The sequence below is a fragment of the Schistosoma haematobium genome, chromosome 3 (assembly GCF_000699445.3).
Source record: "Schistosoma haematobium chromosome 3, whole genome shotgun sequence".
Lineage (NCBI taxonomy): Eukaryota > Metazoa > Platyhelminthes > Trematoda > Strigeidida > Schistosomatidae > Schistosoma > Schistosoma haematobium.
Window position 1 is genome coordinate 48,027,739 of NC_067198.1, and position 24,307 is coordinate 48,052,045.

A 24,307-nucleotide genomic window follows, 5' to 3' on the forward strand; every position below is an offset into this window, starting at 1 on the left:
ATTGATTCACCTTTGACTTTTTCAGGATTGTAGTCAGCTAGCATTCGGTTCGATTAGCAGGATCTCTTTCCATTGGCTCCCTAGAGAACTTTACAGCAACATTAAGTACGGAAAATTATTGATCAATGTGTAAAGTTATAATAAATCTTTGTTTTTTAGATCATAAAAGTGGAATTCATGTTTTTATTATAGAAGCTGCGTTGAATAACTGCATGGATTGACAGCATAAGTGACTGTTGATTTGACCTGCTTGAAATTATAAACAGAAATTGGGATTTAGTCATATACTGTTAATTTGGATTTCCAGATTGTGAATGATGATAAAAAAGGATGCAAGGCTACAAAAGTGTTATGGAGGATGCTATCCACGGTCTTGACGTCATGCATCCATATAAAGATAAGTGGTCTACATATTCTTCAGGAGTTCGAAGGTTCTGTGTTTCTGCCTATCTACCTGGGGGGGGGAATTCGAGGTATTTTCATCAGAATAAATTAACTAAGCATATCGTTTTGAAGAGTCTAGCCAACTCTTCATCCGTGATGTTTATAATTTAAAACAGCAAGAACATCAACCTGTAAATAGAAGCTTCCCTCCGTATACAGATACAACTACACTCATTTTCTGTAATATGGAATTTAATGTTTAAACACTGGACGCTTGGAAAGCATAATAAATAAGAGACTTAGAAATGAGTGCTTGAAGCTGGTTCAAGCTGATGTTGGACATTAATATTCGGATTAGTTGAAAAACTCAAACATGAGAAATCTAACAGTTCTGTTTGAAGTCCAGTAAACTATGATGAGCATCTCAATTTCAACTTGCAACAATTACCTCAATTTATCTCTCTTTCCTTGGAATCACAAGAAGATATCTGAAGAAAGTAAACATAAAATGTAAAGTTCCAGTTTTGTTTATTCAACTCAACTTTAATTAACCTATGCGTAGTGTTGGTTTTAACTTTACTGGCTATGGATTATTATTTGGTCGAAGTATATAGGACGCCTTATTATTAGAAAGCCCTCATAAGATGGGTAAGAAAACATTTCTTATGGTTTGCTGTGATGTTTTGCATTTGCGACCAATGGTTATTCAATTTCCAGACAAAAAACGAGATATACATAACAAAGCTTTTGTTCATCATGTGAAAAATATGATGCATGTTCCATAAATTTTGAAAGACCTTAATAAGAGTTAAATGTATACTTTATACTTGTTTGGATAGTTTCTGGGGTATATGGTGGTTTTGTTGATCATATGCAAACACTCGTGGACTGAATTTGATCGGTTCAGAGTAATGCCAGTTAATAGTGAAGAAATCACGAATTAAGCATAAAATTCTAGATTTGTAAATTAGCCCGTGGCATTAGTATGTGAGAATTATCCGCGAGTACTGTTTTTCTAGTTGTGAGCTTTAAATTTGTAACTTGGTATTTAGACTAGCTGATGTTGAGACTTGAAAAAGCACCATGGTTTTGGTAGAAATTTTAAAAGTCGTCTAAATTTATCGACATTTTTGGTTCGACGAAGACGTCTTCAACATGTATTCTCAGTCATTACAGACTATAGACGATACAAGCGTTGTTAGCTCGTCACCTATAAGGTGCGTTTTTGTTGATAGTATATAGGACAAGGTACACGTAAGGATATAAAAGAGAAAAAAAAACGAAATGCCTCAAAAGCCGATCATAAAGTCATCTGATTGCACATAAACATGAATCCAAGGTGACATTACAACTGGAACTTAAAGTATTAGAAATTACCTCTCGGTTGTTTTTGGTGTGAACTAAAATCTGCAGCTCCGTAAGTTTGTAGGAATCTCCATATCACTTTTTCACTCTAAAATGAATTTGGTTTAGATGTATTTGAACTACGCAGATAAAATAAATTACGTTTAATTATTGACTCTGGTCCTAACAATCGTAAAGTTCAAAATGTCTTAGTTGTGTCGGAATCTTAGCAAAATTTAATTCATTGTTAATTTGTAGTTTATTTATTTATTATTTATTCAAACACATAAACATTGGTACAAGGAGGCACCAAGTAGATATGCGCCACATAAATCATTCGATTTGTGTGAGGGCTGTGATACTGACCGGGTGCCCAGACCAAAGCAGGTGGTTTTCTTAGCGGGGCCACACCCCGAGCCATTGACCTAAAGGTCTGATCCACAAGGCAGTGGAGCATCGTAAGGAAATGCAGTCCCATGGAAGCCGGTGACCAACGATTGATTCATACGCCATTTGTTCCTTCAGGATACTGGAGCCCATGTGCACCATTGGTTTGGTTTGGGATCCGGTTAAAGCGCTGGACATTCGCTTTTCGTCCTCTGATTTTCGTAAACAACACCCCCTGGTGCGAGAAGGCAGTGAATAGGACTTCTCTGGCAGAGGCTGTATACACGTGGCCGTGTGAGAGCATTTCAAGAGGGAGGGCGGGCCCACACCACTCTCGGCCATACCAGGGCATTTGGGCGCCGTTAATTTATGGAATATTTGTTGGTAGCTATCTTCAAATTTTTCTTTAGGTACTTTGATGATGGCTAAAATCAAAGGCTGTGATTTTGGTTGATTCATTATATTTTTAGATCTGATAATTGTACCATTATTTCTAAGGACCTATATATTTGGAACATTTTTTGGTTTTTTAGTTTAGGTCCTTTTCCCTGATGTACGCATCCCATTAGTAGCTGTATGCATGCTTCATGAAATGTCTGATGGTATTACCTAATCACAAAATACTTCTGATTATGGTTTTATTTTCAGCGACTAGTGAACTAAAGTTGTGATTCAAAACGTTTCGCGCATAGAATATTTCTGAACTAGTTTGAGGGATGACTGGACAAGCATCTTAGATTTCAGATTTACATTGTTTATTGAGGACAGAATCCTTATGGCATGTGTTATTCCCCTTTTATTAAACTCTTGTGAGTGTCTGACCTAGTTTTGCATGAGTCATTTGAAGATGCAAACACTCCTTCCGGTAGTAGGTCCCAAGAGTTTATGGCTATGTGGGAAAATCTGTATACCATGCATATTTCGTTCGTTCTTGGATTTTGAACTCGCCTACTATGTCCTTTGAGCCGTCCTGATCTTTTGGGAGGAAAATAAGAAGGTTCAAAATCATTTCATGGTGTTCTTTACATCAAAGTCAAATAACCTCTTGATCTGCAGTAAAACAGAGTAAAAAGGTATAAATTTCCAAAGAATCTTGTGTATTGTTACGATTACGAGTTCACCTAGTCTGCGAACGAAACAAAGACTCGGTGAACAAAGATCAGTAAGCTAGCTATTCTGATGCGTCCCAGACTCGCTAACTAGAGAGAGAAGTTCAAGTTTGAAACGGGGAAATATATTTCACAAGCAACCAGAAGCACGAGCAATCCCGACCAGTCTAGTCGGAAATACGCTCATTTATATATTGGTTTGTACGCCCATTTTTGATGAATAATCAGAAGTCACATATATGAAAAATATTTCATACAAGAACATCATATGTTATACAGAACAAAATGTCATAAGGGAAAACGAAACAAATACTATACTGCGTGATCATCAAATTGAATTAATGTTGAATAAAAATCATAATGAGTAATCAATCTACTTTGACTTTTCATCCCGTCATAACAGTTAATCTTTGAATTTGCACGGATATCTGTTTTTCGTACTTCTAAGTTATGCGAGTCACATTGTAAACTGAGGCCTTTAGCCTGAGATTGGTTTTCAGGTTTAGATCTCACCAAGCTTGCGTATACCATAGCCATCATACTTGTACCAACTTGAGAAATATCCATCTTAAGGCCCATATTCTTCCAAACTCCTTATCTCAAAACGCACGCCAGTGGACCATATTCTTGTGGATGGGGGTCACTGTTACCCCTAGATTATCATGTGACAAGACGGACATCTCCCTAATACTGTAGTTATTTACCTGTGTATCCACTGCGCATATAGACGCTTGTCCTCCTCAATAGATATCAACCACAGTTTAGACCAGCTAAATGAAACGTCTATATCGGTCTTGAGTGCACTACATCTGTATTCCCCGTTACTTCTTATCGGATTTTGATGTCTTTAACACAAAATGGTATTAGGGGTACCAAAATATTCGAGAGTTCATTCAAGTACAGTACGAAAAGTAAAGGAACTACAGCTAAGCTTTGTGTTACTTCATTCCTGTTTTCTGTCGTCGACCTACCGGCAAGTTACTGATCCCTAGATTTGCCATCACCATAAGGAGTTTGCTACGCGTCACCTCACTAAAATGCTTTTCGGAAGTCGGTTCAAACAACGTTCGTTGGTATTCCGTTGTAGTCCTTTAGCTTCTGATTCGCTTCGTTTGCTGTAGTTTTCATAATTGTTCCTCTAATTTTCATCGATAGGTCATCGGAATAGGTAGGGTGTAAGCGGAATATTGATTTGAATAAGACACGTTCTGTGCAGGATTGTGTTAGTGCACTCCTGTTGGCTATTTCTTATCCAATCAGCGCTAGTGGATGCTTGAAGAAGACTCTGGAATGTTATGTAAAAACTATTAATATACTAACGTTTTTCCTAATGTGCTTCCTACGTCCATCTACCCTTGTTATTCGGAATATAATTTCGTTCCTGCTCTACCGTGTTCTGATTTGGGGACTTGTCGAGTCAAGTAGTGTCCAAGATTACTAAGCAATAGGAATAACTGGGTCATGACCTGAGAAATTATAACAGGGAAATAAATAAAGTACTTAGTAAATCGTTTGATAACGTAAGAGGAGGTCATACTGATTCAACAAATAGCTCTCAATACTCTCTGGCGGAAATATTACATAGCTTACAGGAAGCTATCAGTGTCATATGCGAATGTGCATTCTGCTATATTTGTATAATTGGCTTACGAATATTTTTATATTAACGAATTATTTGAATATTCAAAGTAATGTTTTATTGCAAACCAGATCCAATCTTTTTAACTATTTAATATTCAAAATACGACTGAAGTTTTAAAATATTATTTACAAGATAGTTCTATGAAACCATCATATTTGCTTTAAATGATAAATCATATAAGCTGAAAGCAATTATTGGGGCACTTGGTATCACCTCTCAGTTTGCGCAACGAATTTTCAACTGGCTGATTTAACTGTCAATAAGGACTCAGTAGCTAAGTGGGTAACGCGATGGTGTTTGGAGCAAGCGGTACTGGGTTCGAGTCCCAGAGTGGACATCAACTCTCGGATGCAGGTATATTCAACTGACGAGTCCTAAACAGGACTAAAAACGCGTCCTGGATTCTACCGCTAGCCATTATCCATCTTAGCCCATAAATACCCTGGTACGGCCGAGGGTGAAGAGAGTCAGCTTTCCCTCTTGAAATGCCCTCATAAGACCACGCGTATACAGCCATGGCCAGGGAAGTCACACTCATTGCCTTATCGCGGAGGGTGTGTTGTTTAAGAAACTGAGAGGACGAAAAGCTAATGTCCGGTGCTCTGACCAGGTTGGTGAATATGGAGGATCCACCTAGGTGAGTGGGAAAACTCTGATTTCAAACGAATGGTGCACGTGGGCTCCAGTATCCTGAGTGAATAAATGGCGTATGAATCTATTGTTAGTCACCGGCTACCATGTGACTGCATCTCCCGACGCATTTCGTTGGATTTTATTAGCATGGATTATTTTTGGCTTCAAGAGTAAATGCCCAGTTAAATCTTATTTATTGTCATTAGCTTATACAGGAGGCCTATGAAATTCAACATAAGTCAGGAATATAAATTTTGCGAGTTTCCGATAGTTCAGAATGTTGTAGCAAAATCACTTAGTACATAGATTATGAGGAAACAACATACCTTCTACTAAGAGCTGTACGACAATTTGATAATTTTATTTAGTTAACCTATAGGTGCTGGTAAAAAATCCTTCAGGTGTGTGATACTCATAGCTTTATGCCGTGTCAGTGGAACTATTCGTCTTTCAACCACTAGTTCGTTGATTTGAAACCCTCTCCACCTACTTCAGTTTAATTCACTTGGTATTGTTTTACTTGAATCTTCCCATTGATGTTTTAGGACTGAAATTGATCAGTCTCTTATTGGCATATGTGCATACTGTGCGTATGCCTCGATATAGGCTTAATTTACAAGAGACTGATCAATTTCAGTCCTAAAACATCAATGGGAAGATTCAAGTAAAACAATACCAAGTGAATTAAACTTCACCCCATTACACAAGCAAGTGGTTAACAGGACTCAGTAGCTAAGTGGATAACGCAATGGCGTTTAAAGTGAACGGTACTGGGTTCGAGTCCCAGAGTGAACATCAACTCTGAGATGCAGGCACATCCAGCTGATGAGTCCCAAACAGGACGAAACGCGCGTCCTGGATTCCACTGCTAGCCACTATCCATCTTTACTTATAATCCTACTTCAGTTTGTTCACCGGAGTAGTATCACTGGACCTAATATCTGAAGTGTAGCTTAAAGCCAAGCATAACAATCCGTACTCGGTAAACAAGTCATATTACTTTAAATTTATGGATTATTTCAACATAAGTCACTCCAGAGTATGATTCTGTGGGAATAGGGTTATAAGAACTGTCTTTATAGTTATTCATCTGTAAACAATTAGGCACCTCATCCTACGAAAAACAACATTATGACGAAATAGTTTTGTGACCGAATCCAAATTATTCATGGTTTACTGCATTAAATTCCAGATTTACAATGGAAAGTCAATCGTACGTTGATGTTTAAATGAAGCGATTTTGTATATCATGTTAGTTTTATGATTTACTCTATGTTGGCGGAATCTAGATCCACTTTAGCGATAATTCTTTGTCTGAATGTTTAGCAGCAATATTTTACCAACCAACTCTCATTATCAGATTTCCAAACAAAGTGGAAACATTCTGATAATTTAGGTGGCGAAAATGCTTGATATCAACTACGTGAATTTCTTTCTAGCTAGGTTAATGAAGTTCTATCAGTAATTAAAATGGTTTAACATAAAAGTTTCCCTGTTAATTAACATGAGTTATTTTCTGCTTGCTGTTAAAGTACCCACTCTACATAATCATACTAACTGGTTGAGCTTTAATGTTTTATCTCAGTACATTTTAGCACCGAGGACGAAATAAATAGATCTTCACACTTCGTTGGAGTGATTAATACAAATCATGCAAACCGTTACTCCGTTAGTGAAAAACTTTGTTGCTGAGATGTTAGGCGATGGATTATTGATCTGAGTTTTGTGGATAGAGATTATGTACTTGAGTCTTTTTCGGGTCTCACAGGCAACTGAAACTGTAGTGGGGGTATATCTACTTTGTTACGGCTAATGATGCTATTAAACTACAACAATCACACTATATAGGGCAGTTAAAAACTGTGATTGAGATCTTAAATAACAAGTGTCTAGACACTGCATGTGTGTACTTATTTTTTATCTTCTAAATACTCGCCCATCCTAATAATTTAGTTATGATTTAATGTAAAGAGTAACCTTTTGCACACAAGTCAGAATAATGATATGTACATAGTGTTGTCTTGTCACTTGCATTCTTGGCACTGGGTTTGTTTTCCACTATGAACAAGCAAAAATTTCTAATGTATGTGGAGGTAGAGTACTTACCATAGTAAATAAAATTTGGCAATACACTCGAAAGAATCGTATGAATAAATGTATATTCCAGTAAATATGGAGATATTTTCATGTCAATGGTACACAAAACTATAATAGCATGTCTGAAAGTAATAATAAACTGAAACTATTTCATGAATATCTAATTTATGGAAGTAGACTTTTACAAATGACAGAGAAATAGAGAATATAAGGGAGATATAGATGCACCAGACCGTTTATCGAATTGACGCTGGAGATTTCAGTACCTTGTTTACTGAGCGGCAGATAAGGGTTTAAAACAACCGACGCTCAGTCATTCAGCTACAAACTAGGATACCAATCAGTTTATTTACCTAAGTCATCTTATTATTACTTCTACTTGAGTGCACATACCTAATGTTGGTTAACACGTTGCTTCGATTCAAATTTTTACAAATGAAATTTATAGCTAGTGATTTAAAACTTTGTTTGGTTGTAATTAATTAGTAGTTTCACTAGAGTTGTTTGAAAGATTAGTATTATCTGGAATTATAAGTATAGACGAATTGCGTGAACTTAGCTAGATCCGGTTGTTTCAGTTATCATTTTGGGCTGTAAATGTTTCGTTACTAGGTTAGATTTGAAGTGCTTGTTATTATTTTGGCAATGATGTAACTAGTTTACCAAGTACATGTTCGTGAACTCGATTTCAAGGCACGTTTTGTGCGGAGTTTACTATCACGTGGCTGCCCAAATAAATGCAGAGTGAGCGGGACTCACATCTGCGACCTAATGGTTGAAGTTTTAAAGGCTAAAATATCCAGTTATCTAAGATTTTTATTGATAGTGTCTAACTAGTTTGGCAACCAAAATTATATCATAAATAAATCAATTCACATTTCTGCAGAGAAAGTTACATCGAGAACACTATTGGGCAACTTAGCCAGGGAGGTTCTTAGCATATTCCTACTTTTTTTTGACAGAAGTCAAATAAACTTGCTAATCAGCGTTGTTGATAAAACTTTGTATTTGCTGCTTAATCAATTAACTACAGTTATCTCGGTTGGGTATGTATTGACAAAATGTTATTTGTTTGAATATCTCACTGCTATTTGTTTGATTGCAAAAGTTGAATGAACCTTATTAGTCAATATTTATGACAATCTTTTAGTTCTGATTTTCTCATTACAAGAAATCAGTTGGTTTTAGTGAGGCCTAGTCAAACGCACTGAAGACAGCTTAGAAATTTACATAAGTTACATTGTTCTAACTTCTAGTAGGATATTGCTAAAAATGCAGAATTCCTTAAAGAAATGTTCAGTCATCTTGTATAGCTCTAATTCTTTTTTAAAGATAACCATAAAATCAAATCAAAACGTGTGTAACATAACAAACAAGTACCAAGATTTTTTTTTACATCATTAAGTAGAAATAGGGTGAAACAAGGAAAAGTTTCGATTTCTTTATTTTACTGATCTATAGACACATGAATCTTACTTTCAAAGGCCATTCATAGACATCGTTCCACTATTACATGTACTACTGTTAATATTAACAATAATAATTCATTTCAAATGTATAATCAATTAACTTTTCATTTATCTCACTGTAAACATCTCTAACTCGTCAAATGTCTATGATTAGAAAATTTTGGTTACTTTTTATATTCTTATCCATTTACTTTTAGTCCGGTTGCCATAGTAACGATATTTTACATCATCTTGATAGGTATTGAGTAATTATAGTACTAAGTAATTAGTTAATGTATTATTCTTATTGATTAAGCTGATTATAAATTTCCTTTAAAGATACTTTTTTTTAATTATTTTATTTCGATCTTTGTTTTATTGTAGTCAAAGTTTATTGTACGGTATGTCATAAACGATGTAAAGGTGATGTATTGAAAATTGAACAACAATTTGTTCATTACAAATGTTTTCAATGTATCAGTAAGTTAAATAATTTCCAAAAAAAAATTGTAACCATATTTATTTTGAATAGAATGTCGTAAAAATTTAAAACAAGGTGGATTTTTTGTTAAAGATAAAAATTTCTACTGTCCAAATGATTATCAAACAGAATTTGGTGTAAGATGTGAAACGTGTCATGGTTATGTAGAAGGTGAAGTTGTTACAGTATTGGGGAAAACATTTCATACTCATTGTTTTCGTTGTACAACATGCAGGTTCGTTTCATATTTCATTAATATTAATACATAAACCATCATTTGCTTGTTATTATTTTTTGATACAAACGCTTAATCGATGAATGTTTTGTTTTTCAACTAGACATCATTGTCACTAGAGTATTTATGGAAACTGATTTCACGTAGAGTATTCATTGACCGTCTGGTCATAATCTGAAGCGATTATAGAGTAAAGCTTGATTCATTTCCCTTTTATTTCATGCAACCATTAACCAGAAATACAACAGTATAATTTTAATAAATTTATTGGAGAACTCTTATTGAATACAATCTTTTCATGCATTTTTATCATTTTTATAAGTTGCAGATGTTAACAAAACTACACCTTTCAGCTTACAGTCTTTCTGCAATACAATATCCAACTAACATCGGATGTAAAGATATACCCAGGATACGTTTGTGAAAATAATTTTCAAGAATAAATTAAAATTGTTATTGTTGAGATCATGAACTGATCAATTTAAGCCTTCCTTTGAAAACATGGAAGCACTGGATGGCCCTTTCATCTTAGTATGAGACTCCTCGGAAGTCGCATCCACGATACTGCACTCGGGATTCGAACCCAGAACCTTCGATCTCGTGCGAACACTTAACGTATAGACCACTGAACCGGCATCCAAAGATGTTAATGTCTAGTCTCAATCAATCCACCATGTTGCACGGCCATCTTCCAATGTCTTTGGTGAGTAACTGCCTCACACCCGACGCGATTGCACTCCTCTGGCTCACATCACTGTAGTGTTGTCTAGTGACTGTTTTCATCAGTAGGAAGTTAAAACAACAGTGCGAAATAGTCTATTTCATTCTTACGAACTGTTCAAGACAGTGATATATGATCATACTCTGACTTCCAAGTTTGAAGAAATAATAATAAGTTTCTTTTCATTTTATTTACTGTCATAGAATGCTTGCTATTGTTAAGTAATATAATTTTCGCTTTTAAGGTTCAACTGACCAGTAGCGTTTTGCCGCCTTAGTTTTTTTAAACCAATTTTCTATTTACTAAAGTTGATTTCAGTATAATTCAATAGTTCTCCTACGATGAATTATTTCCATGGCTCCAAGCATAAGATGATATTATTATTGGTTGAAAAACTAGCAATACAGAACAGTTGAAGTGATCATCTTACTAACTGAAGTTTTGTAAAGTTTAAAACAATAACCTTATGACAACTAAAACGAGTAGTAAGTATATACAATAACCAGCGGCATAGAGTCCTATTATCATGCTGTAATTAAAGCTTTCAATCAACTAGTAGTACAATGAAAATCCAACAGGCTCTATTAAATATACTGTCATAAATCGTGTCCACCTTAATTCCACTATCAAGAAAAAGTTCGTATATATGCCTTAGAGTCGTACTATGAGGGATATTGATACTGTACAGTTCCCTAAAATAAAGTAGATGGAGCCTGATAAAATCATGCAAATTACTGATTAAAAGCTGAGTGAATTAGCCACTTGATCATCGTTCCACAATTCTGTCTGTATTTACCAAATCAGCATTTAAATTGTGACACCTACAGTAAACAAAATAGTTAGTAATCTAGTTTTTATTTAGAAATTCAGGGATAAAATTAGTCTTACTTTAGTGGATCATGAAAACCAATAACTAGTCTCATGGCATAACTCTAACTGAGTTAAGAAGGTTGTATAGAAAGGTGAATTCATTTTATATCAAGATTATTTTCACTGACTTTTATGATCTAAGTATTTTACACACATATGTTGTGTTTATATTTTAAACAAGGACACTTTTGAAATTGATACTAGATATTTCGTTTCCAGATTTTTTCCGTTGCAACACCAGTGAACATACTAGATGAAATGATCAATTATAAGATGTATTTTATACAAGTAATTGATGTGAATAGTTTCTTTTAGTAATTGCTTATTATGTTAGTAATTTTAGTGTGTACTTAAATGCTTTGTATCATTTTTTGTGTTTAATCTTTGTTTTTACTTCAGACGTTTATTCAATTCAGGTGAACGAACCACCATCGTGGATGGATCTTATTATTGTATGTCATGTTCATCAAATCTTACAAATGGTGATGTACTGCATAAAACTGTCGATGGTAACGCCCGTGATAGTAGTGCTGCGGCTGCTACTATTACCAATGGATCGAATGGTGTCTGTTCTACTTCATCTTCTCCATCATCTAATTCTGCTTCATCAAAATCAGATCACTTTAATCCATTATCGTTGTCAACATCTGGTCATCAATCACAAACATTACCTACAATAAGAACTTCTCCCACTTCTACACCAATACATCATTCAGTTAATCATACTGACGGTAATAACACTCAAAATCATAATCATTATCAACAAAATCTCATTTCTGACGCTAATCTTAAATCATTTACATCTCTTAATGATCAACTTAGTGTACAAATTCATGAAAATGGATGTTCAAGTAAGTTTGCTCTTGAGCTTTTATATGATTAGTATACAAACAAATTTTCTTTCCTGGACTACTTTATTTTACTGTGAAGAGCGATCTAATAAAACTGTTTAAGAATTATTAATTCCGCAATATGGATATACATTAGTTTAAGTTTCGGTGGAGTAAACTTATTCATTTATTATCCTTGATGTGTAGAATATCGTGCAGGATGTAAACCTCATATACCCTCATCTAAAGTTATTTTCTCTAATTCCTGAACACTACAGGTATTCTTATTATTCTTATTATCGTTCTGATGTATGATTTAGTCACTTGAACAAATATGATAATTGAATACCGTATTGTTACTGTCAGATAGTCTTGAACTTAGACTTTTCACTGGTTTGTATTCATTATCAAGGTGTATCTCAAGTTTTAACAAAGATATTGATACTTTCTATGGGTTTCAAACCCATTTTACTCCTTATCAAAATCAAAGGCGTTACCACTGAGCTATTCACTTAAATTAATTAACTGGTCATGTCATGTGAAAAATAAACATAAGATTTGACTATGTCAGCATATTCGTTGAATCTATTCACTCTTTATTACTATTGATTAGTTAAGACATGTGATCAGTCAGATATAAATTTTTGGAGTACAGTGGGTTCAGTAAGTATTGAGTATTTTAGATCCAATATTTATGTGTAAACTACGTAATCATGAAAATATAAATTACATTACTGTTTGTAAATATTTTCCAAAATGTATAATATGTGAAATAGCCTTTTTTTGGATTAAATAGGCGTTAGTAAGTAAATAATTTGCCATTTAGTTAGTTTACAAGTTAGTTCGATATTCAAATGTAGAAAGTTGTACATTAGAATGAAGCAATGATTTTAAAAAATCATTAGATTTGAATAATTTTTTCTGGTTAGCGTATTTTTCAGTGAGTTAGTTTTCTACGGGTTGGGGTCGCTAACCCCATACCCAACCCTCCTTCTTTATCCGGGCTTGGGACCGGCAGTAGCCCCCAGAGGGACTCCAAGCGAAGTTTTTAAAAAATCATAGTATTCATTTACTTTAAACAATACGATTTACAGTTGTTGGAACTTCTTATTTTATTTAAATCTATGAATGAAGCCAATGTGATTGTGACTTATTTTACCTTTAAAAATGAGTTCTTTTTCAAGATTGGATATGGGTTAATCAAGCATAGCAATATGATTAATCCAAACTTGCTTCATATTAAAATATTAATTGGTTTATTGTAAACTCGTGTACTTGTTAAAAGATGGAAAGAGAAAAGTTGTAAGGTGGTAAAATAAAATTGAATTAACTGATTGAACATGTAACAGTTTATATTTCGGATTGAATGTTGTAGTTTAAAAATGTTTACTCTAACTAATCAACTGATTATCGACAGTATATCGGTTTACATACATCTTATTTCCAGTAACTGATTCATAAATTTTCAAATGATACTCCTAGTAAAGTTTAAAAGGGCAAGTGATATTACAAGTTGTTTTTGTACAATAAATACATTTCACTACTTAACACACAGTTATACCATTTAACATACCAAAAATTAAAGCTCAAATCAAAGGTTGAAACCCTCAGCTAGTGTAATTCATAAAAGTATATTAGATAAAGCAATATTATTTCTATGAATTCTATCGATAACTACTGGTTTTGACCATCTCGCCGATGCTAACCGAAAATTCCTTAAGCTTTTCAGATTGTTGAAGAGAGCAATAACAGGCTTGAAAAAATAGCGTGAATTCATTGTGATCACAAAGGATTCCAAATAAATTCACTTATGTATTTTCAATCCATTTTATAAGTTTGGTCTTCAAATATTTCAGGTTGTTAGCAATTGATTAGAACCTGACCAACATAACACGAGTTCATATTATTCTGTTCAAATCTTTGTTCTTGCTCTTTCTAAGATATTAAAGACGATTATGAACCTAGTTTTCAATTTGTCTTTGATCAACAAACAATTAATTTAAGAAAACCCAACTGTTACTTGATCTAATCCCTCCAAATTTTATTTCATCCTGAAAATGATACATCATAGTGAACAGCAGTTTGTTACACTTGTAACACATTGTTTACTTTGATATGCTTTAATAACTTGTATGAGAGTAAATTGGAAAAAAGCTAAGGATGACCAAACCAAGATGAGATATCCAGATATCGACTGTCGGATTGATGTTTTTTAATACTTCAAATGCTTTGGTGTTTGTCTTGATAATTTCATACTACTCACTGCCTTCTCGCAGCGGGGAGTGTTGTTTACGAAATTGAGAGGACGAAAAGCTAATGTCCGGCGCTTTAACCGGGTTGATGAATATGGAGGATTCACCTAGGGGAGTTGGAAAACCCTGATTCCAAAACAATGATACACATGGACTCCAGGATCCTAAGGAAACAAATGGTGTATGAAGCTATTGTTGGTCACCGGCTACCATGGAACTGCATCTACTAAAGTTGCTCCACCGCCTTTTGGATTAAACCTTTAATTCAAAGGCTTTGGATGTGACACCCTAAGAAAACCACCTACTTCGGTTTGGGCGCCCGGGTAGTATCCCAGCCCTTACACATATCAGATGAGATTTGTGTGGCGCATATGTATTTGATGCCTTTTTGTACCAATCTTTATGTGTTTAAATAAATAAATAAATTCATCGTACTGTGCTGACTTGATGTGACATCTTAAACCTAATCTTATATGTTCCAAGTTTCGCCATGTTTATGACTGGCTTAGGGAATATATGGTTTATCTTATTTACAACAAACTAATTCGATCAAATTACTCATAATTCTTTCAGTTTTATTTGTTTGATTACTTTTCAGTTCCTGGCAGTGAATACCATAAACAGAAGTTAGAAGTAAGTTAGCTAACTTGTTTTTTATTCAGTATTTCATTTTCATTTATAAGTATATAACGCCTCCACTGATCGTTACGAGATCTAAAATGACTAAAATCAATCCTATATGAGGTTATGGATGCATATTACCAAAGAAGAGTTAGTCATAAACTGTGATGAAACAATGTTCAGTCAGTTCTGATTGGTTTTCACTGTGTTTTTTTCAATCGATTTAAACAGAAACGTTTTTAGTTACTCAGGGTAACAGTTTTCATTTAAAATGATACATCATTTATTTTGTTCATAAACATTATTACTTGACCGATAATTCTATTTGTTTATCATAATTCACTCTATTCATAGAGTAGTGTCCTTTAAATGTGAGTATGATGAAATTATACAGATTAATTATAGAAGATGATGTCTAATCTTTGAATAATCGAATTGATTACTGACTTAAAAGAATCTATTCCCTTTTATATTACTAATCAAATCTATGGTAGAGAATAATAAGTGATTATCTAATCATCTCTAGGGATTATTTACACAATGTATTTATTATGTTCTACAAGTATGTACGTGATAATCCATACACATTTACGGACAGATTATTATGATTATTATTATCATTACATGAAAATTAAACGAATGATTAGGTTTTAGATGAATGTGGTTTAAATTGAAGATAAAGTTAGAACATTTCTTTAATTAAGTTTGTAAAAATTGTTCACTGAACGAATTGAGTTTTTTTTTTTTCTGTTACAAAGATTTGGACTGAACTAGCGATGTTGAATTCACTGAATGATGTGAATGTTCTCAAAAATCTATCAGAATATTAATCATTTAAACTCGTTGAATAAACAATAATTCTTACATTACACAGTGGATTAGTGAATGCAATCGTAGCGTTTGAAATGATGAATACTGGATTTGTGAAACTTTAGCATTATTATTATGCAGATGAATTCAGCAAATGAATTTCAAATGGTGCGAAACATACATGATAAATTTAACTAGAAGTTTCTGTCTAAGTGTATTTATCATTTGATATACTTAAGTTATGTAAAAGCTTCTTTCTTATTAATTGTAATTTCGAAATAAAATATTACTCAAAACATAAGTAGAATGTGAAAAATTTTGCCTCAATTTCATTTGATCATCGTATTTAATACTTCGATTTATCTCATTTCATCTAGTAACTACTTCATTATGATAATTAAAAGTATTTGAATAAATTTGCTAATTAAGAATTCCCAAAATAGTGCAATTTAAGGCAGGTTTTTTTTGTTTTATTTTATTTTAACACATAGATATTGGTAAAAGGAAGCACCAAATACATATGCGCCACACAAACCTCATTTGATTTGTGTGAGGGCTGTAATACTGCCCGGGTGCTCAAACCGAAACAACTGGTTTTCTTAAGGGGCCACACCCCGAGCCTTCGACCTGAAGGTCTGATCCACAAGGTAATGGAGCATCGTAAGGAGATGCAGTCTCATGGTAACCGGTGACCAATAATTGGTTCATACACCATTTGTTTCCTTAGGATCCTGGAGTCCATATGTATCATTGTTTTGGAATCAAGGTTTTCCAACTCCCCTAGGTGAATCCTCCATATCCACCAACCCGGTTAAAGCGCCGGACATTAGCTTTTCGTCCTCTCAATTTCGTAAACAACACTCCCCGCTGCGAGAAGGCAGTGATTGTGACTTCGCTGGCCGTACCAGGGCATTTGGGGGCAATTTAAGGCAGGTAGAACTAAATTAGCACAAATGAACGTATTATATTTTTAATTAGTAATTAGCGGGCCATCAACCTTAGAGGAATCATTAGTTCGTACAAAGAGCGCATTGATACAGTTTCAGTTATCAAACTGTAACCAAAATATGTTTCTTTGAATGTTAATTACCGAAAGTCTATTATGTAATGATAGTTTGACAGATTGTTCAACAAGTCACTCTCAGTTGCATTTTTTACTAAAAATTGTATAACTTTAAACATTGAAAATAGAGTGTTGCTCACTTTACGACACTGCATTTTTCTGCAAACTTATCATGTGGAATGGTACCTTGTTAAAAATGTATATACACTGTATGTGAAGACTTTCTAAATTCAATTCAATAATTCCCTTTCGAATACTTTGTTCTAACTTTCGTAGATAATTGGACAAACTTGTTTTATTTCATTTCTATTTAGTGAAGATTCGCCATTACACAAAATATCTAACTGTTATCAGATGGTCGTTTGTGGAGATTTTAGTAATTTTATAGTTGAACTGATGAGTCTATTGAAGCCTAACCACCATGGAAAACCTGGAAGCATTGGACGGAATCTCGTGGGGTGGGATCGTGGATGTGCACTGCTAAGGAGTTCCATACTAGGACGAAACGCCCGTCCAGTGCTTCCAGGTTTTCCTTGGTGGTCTAGCCATAATTGACTCATGAATTGAACTATAAAGTATCTATAAGTTTTAGGGGTTGTGGAGATTGTTAAGTTTTATGATGGAGATCATGAACCGACTGATGTTAGACCACCATTGAAAACCCGGAAGCACTGGACGGCCGTTTCGTCCTATTGTAGGACTCCTCAGCAGTGCGCATCCACGATCCCACTCACGGGATTCGAACCCAGGGCCTTCAGTCTCGCTCGCGAACGCTTAACCTACTGGACCAGTGAGCCGGCATCTAATGTTGTTAATGTCTAACCTCAACCAATCCACTAATATCTGATTGTCTTAATCATTTTATATCATCTTCCAGAATTTCTTACTTTTCATATCCCCTTTTCCGATTAATTTTGTTGTTTGTTATTAAAATACAACTGTATATACGTTTAGAATGGTTACACAGATACTAAGATGACTGAAAACATTTGTAATATGAATAATGTAATACATTATTGTTATTATCCAGTGGTTGTGTATACTGTAATAGTTTCTATATGCATATGCTCATCTTTATTCATATATAATGTGACTAAGTGAAAGGTTATATGTGAATTGTTCACTGATCTGTTTTTAAACTTCATAAGAATTTTTTTTTGAAAAATCAAAGTATGTGTTAGCTGTCTGGTCATGTACACGTAAATAATTTACATGGATGTATCTAAATTTCTCTTGATAACATATACATCGTTTGTTTTTATAAAAAATGAAAGGCACATATCTTCGAGTAGAGGAGGTGAATATTACAATTTACTTGGATAACAATTACAAAATGGTTAATTATTTTCATTAATGATTTCTGCATGAAATTCACAATACACATAGCAGACCGTTGATTTTTTTTATTTGATCACATAAATACATGCAAACCATTGTTTTGGTCAGATCAAATTGAGCCAATCTACTTGAATGTTAGTACACTAAATTGCAAAACACACGGACAAGTAAATTCACACTTCTATAAACTAATACATAAAATATATATAAATACATGTCTATGTAATAATCGGATTAGTTTGACCCAGCATCAATGACACGTTTTGACGGATTATTATTATTCACATGTATTGGTATAATAGTACTGTGACCTACTTTATTATTTTTAAATACAAAATATGAATAATCATTTTTTGTATGCCAAAGATAACCAAACCAATGATCACTCGGCTGGTTTTTGGTTAATCGTAAGTTAAACGTAATGGATTAAAATATAAGGTTTCTAGTGTCTGTCTGATTTAATAGTTGATGGTAATTCACATCATGAATCAGTGTTCGAATTGCCTTACGTTATTGGTAAAGACAAGAAGGATGAGAGATGGTCGGAAGGCAGTCGCCTTTTTTACGTATAAGAATAATAGTAATACTAATCTTCACAGTTTCAGGTCACAAATTTATATCAGCTAGACCGCCTTCGGAAACCTGAGAGCACAGGTCGGTTATTTAGTGCTAGTATGGGACTCCTCAGCAATGAGCATCTGCGAATCTAAACCAGGACTTTCTGCCTTGCGCGTAAAATCATCCTCTATACCACTGGGCGGGCTTCCTACGGTTTTACTGTCTAATTGTGATCAACTCATGATATTACGCAACCCTCATTTAGGGCTTCCAGGTTCGCAATGATCATCTAGCCATGATCAGTTCATGATTCAAAACTATGGAAATACCACAGTCGCCACGAATACCCTATACTAATAATACTGATCATTACTTAGTCTCTAAGCTTTTGTACTTGTGAGTGAATGATAATGTTTTAAACTATGGCGTCAGATTGTGTTTTAATTTATTCAGGGTATCCGTCTGCTATTAATATGCTCTCAAATAAACTTATTATTCTTTCTAAATATACTTACAGAAGATTGCATAATAACATTAAGGAACACTTTGAAGTCTTATTTTAATTTATCGTTAAATCTAAGCATTTAGATATTCTATGAACTTAGATGACTTAGATTAATTACGGTTATGCAGTATGGATTGTAAGGAAATAAGGTACGATTCTAATTGAATAAATTTTAGTAAATTTGGATTGTGAATACCACTGGAATCCATAACACACATTTTGCCCTATTTGGGACATGTCATCTGGAATTGTTCGCATCACGACGTTGTGGTTTACATGGATAGTCTAACTTAGTACGGAATTCCTTGATTGCCAACGTACTAACCACTGAGCTACGGAGACCGCCTAACCACACGCGCTTAATGAGTATGACGTTTGAATTATCCTATTGTTATTATTAGGGAGTGAATTCGATCAGTCTCGTTCGGGATATGTGGAATCGAACAAATCGTCTCAGCATTGTCATCTAATCACCAATTTTAGTAAATTAGAACAACACATATAAGCGAACAATTGTTTTCAATTAGATCGTCATCAGGCTTTACTCAAATATACATGAATATTCATACGAAAATTTTAAACCAATCAAGGCAATATGGGTCAATAATCACAATGTAATAGAATAAGTCTCTACACATAATAGGTATTCTTACTATTATCAGTTCACCTGTCTTCCTACTATAAACTTGTACTTTTACCTATTATGTGTAGACTTATTCTATTACATTGTGATTATTGACCCATATTGCCTTGATTGGTTTAAAATTTTCGTATAAATATTCATGTATATTAGAGTAAAGCCTGATGACGATCTAATTGAAAACAATTGTTCGCTTATATTTGTTGTTCTAATTTTCACAATGGGAATGTTTAAAATTCTAGTAAAGTTGAACCTTTAGAAATGAATATATATATCAAGTATGAACAATTTATCAGTTAAAAATTTACCTTGGTGGTTGGTATAAAGGATTGTTTGTTCCTCTTTTGTCATTTTCAAGTTTTATTATTTGATCACTTGGATTCACACCTAAACTGTTCCTTAAATGATGGAATTTGGAAGGATTCATATAGGGTAGATTATCTACAGATATAGAAAAATAAAGAGATCCTTCAGTGTTATTCATCTAGAAATGTATCAGTAGTACATGTTCCAGATAACCCGAAATTTTTGTGTTTTGAAACGAAAATAACACTAATGTAATGAACTGTCAATCAAAGTAAACTAAATAATTCATCTGAATGAGATAAAACGTTTCCTATAAATAATGGGGAGTGTAAAATCTTGCTGGCGTAATCCAAATATATCATAAATATTGCATCACTAGCAGCATTGATTGTATTAAAAAATCTACCGAATCTTAGCACTAAGACAAACGAATTTCAACATATAGAGCAAAGGATACCTCACTTGGTCTGTATTGATGTCGTGTGTCTCAACGTGTAATTTAGAACGCCGTTTCAGAAGACCATGAATAACACTTCGTGAACTAGGATTGTTCGCGTACATGGCATAATGGGACAAAATGGGGACAAGAAAAGGGTTGATAGTAGAGACATAGGAAATATTAGTGGTTGAAAAAGGGAAGTCTTTGTAATTAAGGTACTATCGAATGTTGTTGGAGGTTTGCCTCAGTTTGTGAAACAAGATGAGGTGCTTCATTTTTAAGACCGACTTTTACAACCTCCTCCTAACGTGAGGATCGGCAGCGTTGCGTTCCCCAGATAGAAATACCTTACTTCCAAAGCACCGCAATAAGACATTGCCATCAGATCTCAAGTTGTTGCTCTTAGTTTTACCGTCCTCTAGCTGACCTGTCATGGTAATAGCTAAAGGAATTAATGTTCCACCCAATACACCTCGTTTTAGTTACCACGATAAGGAGGCTCAACCACCACGTCCAGGTACCAGCTACAGTTGGATACTGCTACAAAGTCCCAGGTTGTAATAATTCAATTTTTTAATACTTCCTGATTTTTAATATTTCTCCATAGAAATCGCCTTGAAGTTCAAGCTAACATCTGAATACAATTACCCTATTTGGTTTCTAATTTCTAATTACTTATGTTACTTCATTATAATTATAAACAATTACTCCACATTGTAATGAATTTGAAAAAAAAGTATTCAGTATTATAAAACAAAAGTGAGATTACATGACTTAGAATTACTTTTCTGTTCATTAAAGTAAACAGCTTTATTTATTTATTTATTTATTTATTTTTTGTTGTTGTAAATGAATGAAGTTTTTCTTTTTGAATCTCACATTACTTTTTAGTGTTGTTTGAAACAGTAACTGTCTAGAAATAAACTGTCCCCGTTTTTAATTACTTGGACACATTTTATAATAATAATAATAATAATTTCAACTATTATTATTATTACCATTACTAATTTTGGTGTTTAGTAATCCATTTGATTAATCCATAAAGCAAATTTATACTAACCGTAGGAAAACTAGATTAGATACAAGCCTATTGTAGTTTGGTAAATGGGTTTTTTTCTGCAAAAGCTTTTTCTGTTTACAGAGCAGTTTTTTAGGTTTTCAAGAGTTTGTTTACTAACTACATTTTCATAGTTGTAACAATTTTGAATAAAAATTTGTTTCATATGGGATGGTTGATTCGAAGTAAAAATAATACGCAAATGCTAATTCACTTCATAAATAGTTTTGTAAAGGTTCATGTTTTCCTGTTTTTCATGTTAAAGATTGCAATTGATCCTAAGGAGATTGCCTCAAATTATACCTGTATCCAATTGTTGACGATCAAACTGAGACTCGAACCTAGGACATTTAATTCATTAGACACACTTTATAGCAATAATGGTTAATATTATTATTATTATTATTATTATAGGGTTTCTGTAGGGATTATAGAATTATTTTTGTTTAAATCACGAGCTGATGTTAACTGGACCACCATTAAATCACTGGACAGTGTTTTCGTCCTGGTATGGTACTCCTCAGTAGTGCGTGTTCACGGCCTCATCACGGGGGAGTCCGTTGCCAGAGAGAATCAGTGGTTCAGCTAACATCAGCTCTTGATTTAAACTGTGAAAAGTTAATTTTATTATTAATTTCGGGATTTTATATCCCATCTGGCTGGTCCATAAACAATATTATCCAGCTGATGAGTCTCACGTCAGAGAAAACTCGCGTTCTAGTCTCGATTGTTAGTCACCATTCACAAAATAAGTTGTTTCGAAAAGCAACACATCACAGGATCACTGTCAGAAAAACGTAAATAGACGGTTTGATTATATATGTAAAGGTTTCAGATATTAACTAAACGATTTTGAAACTCTTTTGAAGTTGGTACTAATGTATCTTATGCGGTCCAATGGATGAGACAGTAAAATGAAAATGAAATCAACATAGTTTAAAAGACACCGCATCAACTGTGATGAATGCTTCATCGTACAAAGTCATACTCTATACTTACGTATTCACAAATGTAGATTAGCAGGTAAACAAGGTAATTTAACATTCACTTTGGCAGCGTCTGTAACCAATTACAAACATCGGAATCCCATCTAACTGGTCACAATCACTTATCGTCCCAATATATAAGAAGGCTCAAAATCATCCTGTGACAACCACAGAGGGATTAGTTTGACTAATAAAGCATCTAAAATACTAGCCTCAATAATTATCGGGCGCCTAACTAAGACTTGTGAACTTCAGACACGAGAAAATCAGACTGGCTTCAGATCTGGTCGTGGCTGCATCGACCACATATTCACCGTTCGTCAGGTTCTAGAACACAGGCATGCTTACCGGCGTCCGACAATGGTGGTCTTTCTTGACTTAATGGCAGCATTTGACTCTGTGGACCGCGAGATTCTGTAGGAATGTTTGTCATTGAAAAGTGTACCTCAGAAGTACATAAACCTTGTTCAGGCTCTTTATTCGAACACTACTAGGCGAGTCAGAGCTTATGGCGAACTGTCATCTGCTTTTGCAACCTCGAGTGGTGTCTGTCAAGACTGTCCACTTTCTTCATTTTTGTTTGACTTCATCTAGATCTACTGATGGAAATAGCGTTCTCATCGACTGAATTTTCGGGCGTTGATCTCCTACAAGGATGTTCACTTATCGAATTAGAATACGCAGATGATATAGTCCTATTTGGTAAAAGCGGTGATAAAATGCAGTCTTTTGGTAGCACTGAGCAACAATGCTAGGATGTTTGGGATGCGTTTCTCCCCCTCTGAATGCAAGTTGTTGCTTCAGGACTGGCCTGCGTCAACGCCTGAACTTAGGGTAGGTAGTGAAGTAGTCGAACGCGTTGAAAACTTCACCAATTGGTGTAGACTGTTGATGAAATGGATCAGAATTGATCACAATGGCGTCGGTGTATACACTCTCTGTCTTCTCCTAAACAAAAAAATTAAAATCGTTTCATATTTTTCTTTCTACCAACTAATTTTTTCGTCCTGTACTATGTCCTTAAATGTAATCTTTCTTTTATATATTACCACCACTGAATTAACTACTCCTATGAATCCGGTGTTCATCTTGTTGTGTTATTGAGGTATGACAACTTGGACCGATGCATATTTGTGCCTGGTCCTGCGTTGTAGCTGACTGACTGACTGACTGAATTACAAACATAAATTTTACTGAGAAATTGACAAAACTTTGAAGTGTGGAAATACCACTGAGCTTGTTTAAATGCCGAAATAATAAAATCTAGATCTATCTGTGACCATTCAACATGGTGCCATATATCCAGTGTGTCAATATATCAGGATATGGCCACTCAATTACATGATCAAAGGTCTGTATAATACAACAGGCGATCGTAATTCAACTGTACATGAAGAAAACTAAGCTTTTGAGAAGAGTCAGTTATTAACTGGGCTTTCAAAGCTGTATTCACTTTTGTCTGAATTGATCGATTTCGTCTAATATGGCTATGAGATCTATTGAATTAAACCACGCACTGAAAGCATTATGATAACCAGAAAGGATCTTATT

General features: G+C 34.3%; 1 protein-coding gene across 1 annotated transcript; it reads left to right on the forward strand.

Annotated features, from left to right (window-relative positions):
• The first annotated feature begins 743 nt into the window (after window positions 1–743).
• On the forward strand, window positions 744–21,502 carry ABLIM1 (Actin-binding LIM protein 1). Its single transcript, XM_051214035.1, has 7 exons — window positions 744–894; window positions 947–1,032; window positions 9,429–9,524; window positions 9,577–9,760; window positions 11,751–12,202; window positions 15,032–15,066; window positions 15,813–21,502. Exons 2-7 carry the CDS (start codon window positions 1,029–1,031, stop codon window positions 15,882–15,884), a joined length of 843 nt encoding a protein of 280 aa, XP_051070063.1. The 5' UTR covers window positions 744–894; window positions 947–1,028; the 3' UTR covers window positions 15,885–21,502.
• The last annotated feature ends 2,805 nt before the right edge of the window (window positions 21,503–24,307 follow it).

Coding starts and splice junctions, on each gene's coding strand:
- ABLIM1 (XM_051214035.1), top strand. Junction 9,525..9,576: donor CAAATGTTTTCAATGTATCA/GTAAGTTAAATA, acceptor TATTTTGAATAG/AATGTCGTAAAAATTTAAAA. Junction 12,203..15,031: donor TCATGAAAATGGATGTTCAA/GTAAGTTTGCTC, acceptor ATTACTTTTCAG/TTCCTGGCAGTGAATACCAT.